Raw genomic sequence first — 12,109 nt, 5'->3', positions numbered from 1 at the left:
AAATTAAGAGGCATCACTTCTTTGAGATTGGAAAGTTCCTAGTGCGGGTGCTTGGTGTCTTGAAACCAGCAAATGCTATTCTACAGTCTCAGTCAGTTGATCTGTGCAGTGCTTCTGAGGTTGTTAGTGCAGCACTGGACTCCTTAAAAAACATCCGTGAGGATGACTGTTGGGGAGTGTCATCTCCTGCTGAGGATGAGTCACATCCAACAAAGAGAAGGAGAACAATGAGCAAACACCTGGGTCAAAGTGTTGTGCTCTCAACTTTGGGCCATACACACTCTGGTGACCCTACCATTTCCCCCCATCAGTCTCTGAAAAGATCCTTGCTCAACATCCTTGACAGGGCCATTTCAGAAATGGAAACTAGATTTTCACACAAGAATATTAACCTGATGAGAGCCATATCTAGTCTTGCACCCAAATCTAGTGCATTTCTAGATCCCACCCTGTTGCACCCTCTGGCTGTGATGGCTGGCACTGTAGCAGATGTTGTAAGTCTGAAAAATGAAGTTCTTGTGGCAAAACAGATGCTGCTCAAAAAATGTTCAAAGGAAACAGACCTGTCCACTGTGTGTAAACTCCTGCAGGAGTACAAGGAAGCCTTTCCTGAGTTGCATAAATTGTATGTAACAGCCCTGGTAATTGGTGTGTCTTCAGCATCGTGTGAGAGTTCCTTCTCCACTTTGTCACGGGTCCTCACCCCTATCGTCACACCATGTCACATAAAAGGAAGAGGAATTTGGTGATCTTGGCCCATGAGAGGTCCATAACAAATAACTTGGATATGGATGAATTTATAAGTGTTTTTTGCAAAGGGTAACAGGAGACTGTTGTTGTAGAGTGGATTGAGGAGAAAGGAGAGCGGAGCTGTTCAGTTGCAAATAGAGAGTTCAGTTGCTTACAAAACAAACAAGCTTAAAACAAGACAAAAAAGAAGAAAAAAGTTAAAATGTTCTGTTCTAAATCTGTTGTGTTCTACAAATTAGTTTGAGAATTGTAGGAAAAGACACGGTGAATTGTTTTTTTTTTAAATTACTATGCCAACCCTTTTTAGTTTTGTAAATATTGGCTATATTGAGAGGTCTTATTTTATTCTTACTTTATTTTGCAAATTTATTTGAGAATTAGGCCATCCAATTAAGATACATTTTATGTCGTTGGTTGTAAAGATCTGGATGGATGTTTTATTTTAATCTTTATTTTATTTTTTTATTTTTCAAGACTTGGTGAATTGATTTTTTTTTTTATAACTTGGCCTACCCTATTAGTTTTGTTAGTATTGGCAATAGTGAGAAGTGTTATTGTTGGGTTCTAATATATTTGATATAAGCCATCCAATTAAGGTAAATGTCATGTTTTTAGTTGTTATAATTTGATGAGGAATATTTTATTTTATTTTTTGTTGTTTTATTTTTCAGTTTTCCTCCTGAGGGATTGCCACCTTATCGTGGTCAGGGGGTTTGCATGCCTCAGTGACCCTAAGAGCTACACCAGCAGTAGCTTAGCCTTCAGGTGGGACACCCAAGTTGGACAGGTCTTAGGGTAGAGCCCTGACAAAGTGCAATCCAATTTCATGACAAAAACAGTTATCCAGAGCACCCCCACCCTTTTCCCGCCTCCGTCGTCACCATGTGCCCCCTTCACATTTCTGTCTGCCTGTCTAGAACCGGCCCAGATTATTTAATAAAATTTTCGTCAATTTCGCATTGAATTTTGATTCTGTGTTTGGACTTTCATCGTGACAACACAACGTATAACTGCCCATAATTGAATTTTGTTTCTTTCTATTAAATAAAATGACTTTTTCAAATGTTTGGCTCTGAGATTTGATAACTAACCTTTTAGAGTCAGAGTCAAACCTATTACTGACTTCCTTTAGGGCTGATAAATGCTGAAAACCTGTTTACAATGAAGTAAATCTGTTTCACTGTAGGAATAGATTTAGGAAAGCAAGTAATTTTGCTTGCCTTTCTTATAAATGTTTAGTAGATGTTATTTCCTGTAACAAAATGTTTTAGTCTTCAATAGTGCCAAGGGTTAATGTTTAAAATGCACATACTGTACATCAAGCATATGCTCCCTGTATTAAGAAACTGCTGCTTTTAACTTTCTACAGATCAATCCCGATATTACACAGCAGAAGGAAAAACAGTGCATCTGCTTTGTGGAAATACTACTCCTCAAAGTGCTACATGGAAGAAAATGACATCAGGGGAGATTTACAGCAAGAAAACAAACGAGAGAATCACTGTGCGATCTGACTCTGCCTTGATGATACGAGATGTACAAGCAGATGATGCTGGGATTTACCGATGCAATGAAATCTTCGATGTTAGCCTACTTGTCTTAACTGGTGAAGTATTAAATTTATTATCGTCTTTTGAAAAAAAGTTTTCATTGATCTATATTTTGAAACAATGTTTTGAAAACAATTATTTGCAGTTTTCTAGGAACCATGCAATTATGAATAGAATGATTTTAAAGTTTCACTTAAAAAATAAAAAACAAATACAAGAAGAACCCTATATTAACTAATAGTTATTATTAACTGAAATATTTTGAGAATAAGCCATAGGAGAATAACCTTTCTACAGTCAGTGTTATTTTTGTCCCTAGGTATATTTGCATAGAGTAATGCTAGACTATAAAATGGAAAAGGCTAGTCAAAGTATTTGCACATTTACTAATCAAAACCATCTCACATTTTATTGTATCTCAAGCATCATTTTGATGAAAGGCTAACAGCATCTTGTATTAAAGTTCAAATTTCTGCAATTTCATCATTTTACAGTTCATACAGAATCAATACAATACAAAAAAGATTTATTAACAACTAGCCGTCCCTAGAAGTGAAACAGGACAACGAGGAGGGCTGTGCCCGGCTTCCCACTGCTGACGTCACACCTGGTGGTAGATGTAAAGTGGCAACCTCTGAACTCATAACAACAGTAAACTCAAAACATGTAACACTAATAACATGCTTTATGTGGATGTACTAATAGTAAAACAAACCGAAAGCTCTGGTACTTATCCCACAGTTTTTAATTTTAGAAATACTGTATTTGCAAAAGGAATTGTAAAATTGTGATAGAAATTTCTCTCACTGAATCCATCAGTATTAGCATTATTTTTACTACAAAAATAAGCCCTTACACATAAAACCCAACTGCATAATTAGGAAATGTGCATTATTGTCATGCAATTTAAAACCTGCAGTTGTATGTTATATTGACGATATATAAATAATCAATAATGAACATCAGCACACCGGTTTATTCTAATGGTACCAGTACTCAATAGATTCATTCTTCACATGCAATTTTTTAATGCAGAAATACGGTATGAAGTTGATGAATAAATTACGTCAAAAAGCATGATCAGACTCATTGACTGCGTCTTGGACTCACCTAGCACATGTCCCAGTTATGTATTTTTAGTAGAGCTGCCAATTAATTGCTACTAATATGTGTTATTAACACATTAAAAATTGCAGTGGATACATTTTTTCCTGCAATTCCTAAATGCGTTATTTTAATCTAGTTAATTTGACAGCACTTCATACTATGTTAATGAAGCAATGCCAAATAAATCCAAGTCTATGAATAGCAGACGCTGTGTCACTGGCTCTTGGTCTAACCAGGAGACAGAATCAGTGACCTGAAACAGAACGGTGCAGGTGCTCCATATGTCTGAGCAGCTAAACATCAGATGACACAGAATAGAATTGCTCAATTTCTTATAGCTCAGACTTTCCCCAAAACACTCATGGTATGTTGTCATTGCTTAATTAATTATTTGATACTTACTATAGCCTACATTATAGCCTTCATTAGTGTATATTATACTGGGACCAGTAAAAATAGGCAATAATCAGTGCAAATTGATCAAGTTAATATTTCCATACATTTGGGCTCAATGTTAAGAAAGTTAGATATATTTTATAATTCATAAATGATACATTTTATGATAATGTGCAATTTGAAAAAATCTAAATAAATAAACCTGTCAAGCTAACCTGTATGATCCATAACAATTGTACATATTTAAATATTCATTTAATATTTCTTTCTGTCTGCCCTGCTTTATATTATCATCTTACTTTATCTGGAATGCAGTAGTAATGAATGTTGCAATATTCTTTTTTCTCTTTGTTCAAGGAAATAGATTTTTGATTACAAATATGGGTTTCATATCTCTATTAGAAGAAAAAATTAGGAAAAGAACAGTTTGCAGTGCATTATATTTATAACAAGTAACTTTTTAACATACTGTATTTAGTTACTTTTTTTGTAAGTAATGAGTAATGTAACTAAGTTAATTTTAAAGGTAACATTTCCCAATAATATTTCTTTTCTATGTGTGTATATCATTCTTTTAACAAACTAGTGGATATAAGCTTGGACAGTGGGAAAGTGGCAACTGCAAATGCATGTGTACGGGCAGATGGGGCTTGTTAGCCCGTTAAGGCAGCCCATCTAGGAGAAGGCAACCTCTGATTCAAAACCTATGCTGCTTTGCGGCTATATCTAGTCATAGACAAGGCTTTAGGAGTAAACCTCGAGGACAAAGCTGAAGTCGGAGTCCCTAAGGCAGCTTGTTGCTTTCTATAACCTCGTTCTTCTAACTCCTGTGATGCTGCTGGTGCCAAACTGTGACAGCAGTGCTGTTCCTGTGGATCCATCAGTGACATGGGGGCATGCTGTATGGGCAACAGCTTGCCCTCCATACTATGCTGCCCAGGCTTACATCTGACTATTCAATTACTAAAACTTACACCTGCAACCTGGAGAGGACACTTCAGTTTCACACACAGCGTCGATACAACATGGGGAGCAACTGGTTATAAGCTGCTGCTTGACTGGTGTAGAGCACAGCACCATGGGTTGCACCCGACGGTTGGAGAGATTCTCAGATCTGAATGGACAGTTATCGCTCAACTCAAACTAGGCAACCCCCAGCCAGTAATGTGCTGTCCCGCTAAGTTTACTATCTTCATTGGGTGCATGGAGATTAGGAACTATTCAAACACTGCAGACTATAACTATTGCACCAAGCAACAAAAGACCTCAAAGAAAGAGCCCAACTCTAAAACTGGGAAGTTGGAATGTCCGGACAATGACAACCTTCTTGGGAACCTTCAAGACATCAGCAACAGTAGGACAACAGCTGTCATAAACATCGAGGTCAAGAGACACAGGAAACACAATTGGCAGATTCGGACACACTGAAGGAGAAAGACTTCACCTTCTACTGGCAGGGGAAAGACTCTGATGAGCCCAGAAATCACGGAGTAGGCTTCACAGTGTGCAACAGCCTGCTCAGTATGGTGGAGCTTGGCAGCAATGTCTCAGAGTGACTCCTAACTCTCTGTGACAACACCACCAAAGGCCCCATTAATCTTGTTAGTTAATATAACCCAACACTGTCCTCCACGCCAAATGCAAAAGACAAGTTCTGTGAGAACTTTACATCCATCATCAGGAATATGCCCAATAAAGGGCAACTCATTCTCCTGGGTGATTTCAATGCAAGAGTGGGAGCAGACCAAGATTCATGGCCTTCCTGTCTAGGCCAGTTTGCTCTGGGCAAAATGAATGAGGATGGACAGCGACTGCTTCAGTTGTGCACCTACCATACCGACCTGTGCATTACCAATTCCTACTTTCAGACCAAGCCTCAACACAAGTTCTCCTGGAGACAGCCATGCTAAAAGCACTGGTATCAACTGGATCTTATCCTGTTCAGGTACACCGCATTTAAGGAAGTTCTCTACACATGCTCTTACCACACCGCAGACTGTGACACAGACCATTCTTAAGGGTGTAGCAAGATCAGGCTGCAACCGAAGATGTTCAACTGTACTAGAAAACAGGGTAACCCTCACATCGATATCAATGAGATGTCTCAGCCTGACCTTGTGGAGCAATTTGCAGAGGCTTACGAGAAAGAATTTGATGCCTTGCAGCCTGGAGACTCTGCCACCCAGAATTGGGAAATTCTGAGGTATAGCATATATCACACAGCCTTGCTTACCTTTGGGAAAAAGATCTCAAAGAGCCATGACTGGTTTGAGGCCAAGTCAGCAGTGTTACATAGATCTAAAGTGCTTAAGTACCTTAGCACGCTTTGGATAAGGATCAAAAGCATAGGTGTTGATCTTTCTAAACTCAGCTGAAAACTGCAAACATTAGTTTTTACTCTGAACACGAGGGATAAAACTACCACTTATTTGTGGATATAACCCTTGTGGCAAATCTTTGTAAGGTTCCTATTGTGGCTTTAACATGGCTCAAATACAACCACGTCTTACAATATAATCTTTGACTTTATCTTTTATTTTCCCTACAGTAACCACCATTCCAAAAGATTCTAAACCTGGAGACAGAGTATCAATCACCTGTGAATTAAAGTGCCATGGTCATAGCTGTGAACCTTATACATTAAAGATGATCACAAAGGATCAGGAAAGGGAGTCACATAATACTTCATTACGAGTCATTACTTTGATGGGACAAGATTGTATATGCAAAGTACAAGTGAACAATATGATAAAAGCAACAACTTCACTACTTTTTTCAGGTGAGTTATACAGTAGCTAACAAGTTTTGGCAGCTACAAAGAGTAGGCAGATAACAGAACTGTGTGTATCAATCAATTATTCAACATAAACAGAAACATTTAATTTCATGTGGGTATATAATTACAAATAGACATATAGTAAACAATATCTAGGAAGACTACTTTGGATACTGGCTGTTATTTAAATAATGATGTATTTGCTTAGTATGTCCCTTTAATCCAAAGTGACTTTCAAAACCCAATATGCATAAAATGTGTTGAGTAATAAGCAAGAAAGTACAATTGAGACCAGCAATAGCAAATGCAATTCCAGCTAGAGTAAAGAAACTTAATTCTATTGTATTTTTAAATAAACTAACGATATAACATAAGCACAGGTTGATAGTCAAAATAACCTGTAGATATTCATGCCAGAGTGCAGAACACTTAGAACAAGAGATGGGCTCCTCCAAGAGAGAATTGTACAGGTAGCAGACTGGGAGCAGTTTTGTGGGAAGTGTACCCTTTTAGCATTCATGGATAGAAGGGACAGATAAGAGACAGCAAAGCACAAAACTCTTACAGTGACATATGGAAAAACATCAGAATGGAAGTAATGAAAAGCTAAGCAATTGCAAGACCTGAAAGTCAAGATGATTATATTGGATTCAAGCAGCAATAGAAAGTAAAACAAAATGAACAGAAAGGTAGCATGGATGTACCAAAGGATACAATACACCACTTAGGCAACATTGTCTTAGATGAACATTAGAGCATTAGAACAATTGTGAAGAGAATAGGCCATTCAGCCCAGCAAGTTCATCCATTCTATTCCCTGAGATGTCCTACTCTTTGCCAGTCTACTTGGTAATGTATTAGTTGAAGGAATGGGATACCTGAAGGAAGGAAGGAAACTACAATATCCAAGTTTGTAGAAAACAACATCCTGAACAAGGAGTATAATATCTTACGTACTAAGATTTGAACACCTTCAATGATGAGAAGATGTTGACTAGTCTGGGTGAAAGAAGAATTGTTTTGATTGAAGGTGAGTGAGTCATTAAAGGTCACATCAGATCTTCTGACAGCAGCAAATGGTGATTCACCTTGTTACATGTGAGATCTGAAAAGAGATCTGTGAATGGAAAGTTGGCACATCTCAGGAGTCAAGATACAAAGTCTTCAATAGACAGAAACAATATTTAACAGTAGTTCCTTCCACGGTCCAAGGACATGCAAGTTATGTAACTTGACATTGCTAAAATGGCCTGTGTGAGTGGTGTTCACCCTGTGATGGATTGATGGCCCTATCCAGCGATGTTCATGCCTTGCACCCAATGCTTGCTGGGATAGGCTCCAACTTCCCTGTGACCCTACTCAGGATAAGTGGGTTTGGAAAATGGATGCATGGATATCAAGTACTGTTAATCTAAATAGGGGCAACCCTAGGGGCACTGGTACTGTGGTTAACATGGTAGCCTCAAAGATCAGGTTTCTTGGTTTCAAAATCTGTACATAATTGTTGCATGTGTTAAAAATTTATGTTACTCTCATGTACCAAATTGCCCTTAAGGTCAATTGGAAGATGTGGATTGAACCTCTGTGAGTATGAGTGTCAGAGCCAATGTGTGAGTAGCCCCTGCAATTGGATGGCTCTTTGTCCAGAACTGCGTCCCCTCTTGTACGTAATCCTGCAAGGATTGGCTCCAGCCCTCCATGGCCTTGAATTAGATTAAATGGTTTTGGAAATGTTATTGTTATAAATAAATATTATAACAAATATGTATCACTGATAAATAAAATAAGTTAAAAAAGTAGTTAATTTGAAAGCCAATTAAAGTTCAAGCTGAATTTAATGCAGCCGGAAAAAAAATGAAAGTTTTATTGTGATAGTCTGTGGAACAATTAATAAACAAAACCAACAAAGCATGTTTATTTTTATGTGTACCTTTTTAGAGTGAACATCATCTTTAGAAGACTTAAAAGTATAGAATGTCCTTCAGATGAGATGTAAAACTGAGGTCCTGACTCTCTGTGGTCATAAAAGATCCCTGGGAATCCTTCGTAAAGAGTAGGATGAATCCTAATGTCCAGGATAAATTAACCTCCTTGGCCTAGCCATTCTGGCTCCCTAATCATCCCTTGTTTCTGATTGGCTATCTCTCTCTCTCTTAGAAATGCACCACCTAAAAGCTTATGTGTGGTGGGCTTACTGGCTCAAAAATGGAGGCTGTCGCATCATCCACGTTGATGCTACACATTAGTGGTGGTTGAAATGGCTCCCCACTAATTATGAAAAGTGCTTTGAGTAGTGAGAAAAGCTCTATATAAATAAATAAATAAATATTATCATTATTACAACTGCCATAACACACAGTAATTGTTTGCTATGATGAGGTTCTGTGCTGCTAAAAAAGTGCCTGAGAAGAAGAAGACAATGAGGAAATGAAGAATCACAGAAAAGCAGAATAACTAAACAGCTGGTAGGGACCATGTGCCCCCACATATATGTGGGGTGCTGGCACAAGAAACAGGTGTTTTTTGACTAGGTATGACTGTCAGAGATGGTTAGGATGGTTAAAGGCCTGGGAATGGAATGCCACCTAAAGAGGCCACTTGGCTACATAGAATTCCAATATGATACAGAAGAACAGTTGAGGTCAGAGTCACTGTGGGAGCCTTGCCACTTTAAGCAAGCAGCAGGGCTCAGAGGTGCAGACTAAGGATGTCCCTGAGCCTGAAACAAGTTCCGGGGATTTCTCCAGAAGTAGCCCAAGAATGGGATATAAAGCTGCCTATGCATTACTGACACATGTAGTATGGAGTCAGGACAAACATTTGACTGGTGATAGAAAGGCAGGAAAAGAGGAGACATCTTTTGTGTTGACAGTATGTGGTACTTTGTTCATTGGGCAAGTGAATGAGCCACTCCACTAACCAGAAAGGAGGTCAGCCCTGTGTAGAAAGGTCCCAGGAGACAACAGATTTATTGTTTTATCTTGGTTTACTTGGGAATTTGTGTTCTTTAGTTTTCTACCTCTCCCATGTACATATTTTGTTAGGTTGGTCAGTTTGGTCTATTTTGGGTATTGGAGATACTGAGAAATCACTCTTGTTATCCTTGTTTTCACATTACTTACATACTATTATAAGTGGATACCAAGTGAGTTCAGTGATGTTTGCACAGGATCACTCAGTTAGGTATATCTGCCCTATCAAAGATAAATTAAACATTGGTCATAAAAGTAAACTGTAGAAGTGAACACATTCATGATACATAAGAAGGAATAATCAGACTTCTTTACTTGAGTTTGGATTCAAGAAGCAATTCCATTTTTTGATATTTGTTTGTAAAATTTATGTTGATATTAATTACATTAAATTATAGAGAGAAACTGTTGTGTTTCCAGGTCTCACAAAACTTATAAAGGGCTTTAATTCCAAACAACAGGCCATACAACTAATAATAAACTGTAGAAACAGGCCTAAAAGACTCTAAAGCGGGCCTGAGGCCTGCAGTTTGAAAGTGGCCAAAATTGAGAATGGCAAATGATCTGCTCCAAGCAGTTGATTCTAGGAGCTTTGCTACGTTAATTCTTCTGGATATAAGTGCTACTTTTGACAAGGTTGAACATGACATTCTTATTGAGGGAGTCGAATATTGTGTTGGAATTTGGGGGTACTGCTCCTGAGTGGTTTGCAGACTACCTTAAGAGCAGAATCTTTAGTGTCAGCTTTGGTGCTTCATCGTCTCAAACAGCCACTGTTACCAGCAGGGTACCACTAAAGCCTGTTCTAGGAGCATTATTGACCAATATTCAAAAATCCAAACATAAGATATACAAAAATGTAGCCTCAAAAGGGCAATATCCAATCCAGAATCAAAAAACAAAAATAAAGTAAAAAGTCCAAAAGCCAGAAATCAGAAATGAGAGCTTACAATGTCAACAAAATCAAAGAGAACTGAATAAATGGGAGCCATATAATACAAGCTAGTATTGATATAAATGAAAAAGAGAAAAATAATTAATGAAAAACAAACCCCTCCAAAGGAAGAAATTAACAAAAAATTTCATTAACAAATATATCAAAATAATGCACCGCTAAAAAGTAAAATGAACAAAATTTAAAAAAATAATTAAATCCTGGGATGAAACTCTGGCAGAAAAATCACAGTGGCAGTTCAGTTATCCAAGTCTAAGGTAGAAAAACAGGTTGTGTCAGCTAGTCTTCTGACCCAGAAAGTTCATGTAGATTTCAAAGGGAACTAGAACAGAACCTTGAGGAATGGATGGTTTACTGTCCTCCCTGGCCATCAGACCGTACTTTTATTCAATGTTAATTAGAGTTCCCTGATTTTAATTATTTATTTTGTCTTTTTTCTCTTTCTTTATCATGTAAAGCACTTTGAGCTACATCATTTGTATGAAAATGTGCTATAGAAATAAATGTTGTTGTTGTTTGCAAGAAACACTTTGGAGATCAGATCTTTCACCATAACAACAAGACCTAAATTTCTCTGAGGGTTTCCTGGATTTTAAACCTAATTACAAATTAAAAAAAATGTCAAATTATGTACAAAGCAGTCAAGTGAAACAGGACTGGAATAAAAAGTAAAAAGATTCTCTGCTGTATTATTAATTGAATTCTTCTTTTGCTTTGCAGATGAAAGCAGATTCCACACTTCAGTGGGACAATCAGTAACACTGCCTTGTAAAGACTCTGAAACGATCACATGGAATAGAATGGGTGTGGAATCGGAAAATTTACAGAATATTGTAATCAAACAAAGAGATGGCAGCATTACCAAAGTGATGGAGGACAAAGAAAACCGATTCCACTTACTACAAAATTCCTCTTTGTTCATTGAAAGAATAAAGACAAGTGATGCAGGGGTATACCAGTGTAATGGAAAGAGACTGGATTTGATTGTCATTATTGGTAATTAGTTTACTATTATTTCATGTTTTAACCTTAAGTCTTGGAGAATCTGAACAGAACATGCAGTATTTTCCTTCCATATGGGTTTCTATGAGTGGCACAAATCAGACCTGTTTCCTATCTGTATTGAGTTTGCCCACATGCCCCATATCTGTGTGAAGCTTTTCCCAGGTATCCTAGTTTTCCTCCTTTATTCCAAAAATATGAATTTTAGCTAGCACTATGAGTGTAAGTACATGTGTGCCCTGTGAAGGACTTTTGATCTTTCCAGGGTTGGTTCTCATCTTGTGTCAAGTGTTGAAAACCCCTAAACCAAAAATCGATAAAGCGGATTTGATGGTGGAGAGTTTGAACTTTTATTTACATTCTAGAGATCTTCTGGGTGTGCTTCAGAAGAAGTACAATTTTGACACCTGTAAGGTAGTTTTGGTCCTTCATTAAAAAACTGGATAGAATCACAATGTTCAGGAACTTGTCAGCGGAGTCCAATGAAGTCAATGAGCAAGCAGGGACATGAAGTAGTTTTTAATTGATTATAATGGTACATTGATCTTTTAAGCATTCCTGACAGCTAAGGAAAAGACTGCCAACTATGTTGGACCAATTA

General features: G+C 37.6%; 1 protein-coding gene across 2 annotated transcripts in view; it reads left to right on the top strand.

Annotated features, from left to right (window-relative positions):
* The window catches only part of LOC120538999, a 33,733-nt gene that overhangs the window by 13,232 nt on the left and 8,392 nt on the right, over positions 1-12,109 (top strand). For both annotated transcript variants that reach the window (XM_039768663.1, XM_039768664.1), the window contains exons 2-4: positions 2,120-2,356; positions 6,352-6,582; positions 11,227-11,502. In XM_039768663.1, the coding sequence (XP_039624597.1) occupies positions 2,120-2,356; positions 6,352-6,582; positions 11,227-11,502 (744 nt within the window). The remainder of the gene's footprint in view (positions 1-2,119; positions 2,357-6,351; positions 6,583-11,226; positions 11,503-12,109) is intronic.

The sequence above is a fragment of the Polypterus senegalus genome, chromosome 11 (genome assembly GCF_016835505.1).
Source record: "Polypterus senegalus isolate Bchr_013 chromosome 11, ASM1683550v1, whole genome shotgun sequence".
Lineage (NCBI taxonomy): Eukaryota > Metazoa > Chordata > Cladistia > Polypteriformes > Polypteridae > Polypterus > Polypterus senegalus.
Note: the sequence above shows the minus strand (reverse complement) of the source record. Positions and strands in the feature narration are given on the sequence as shown.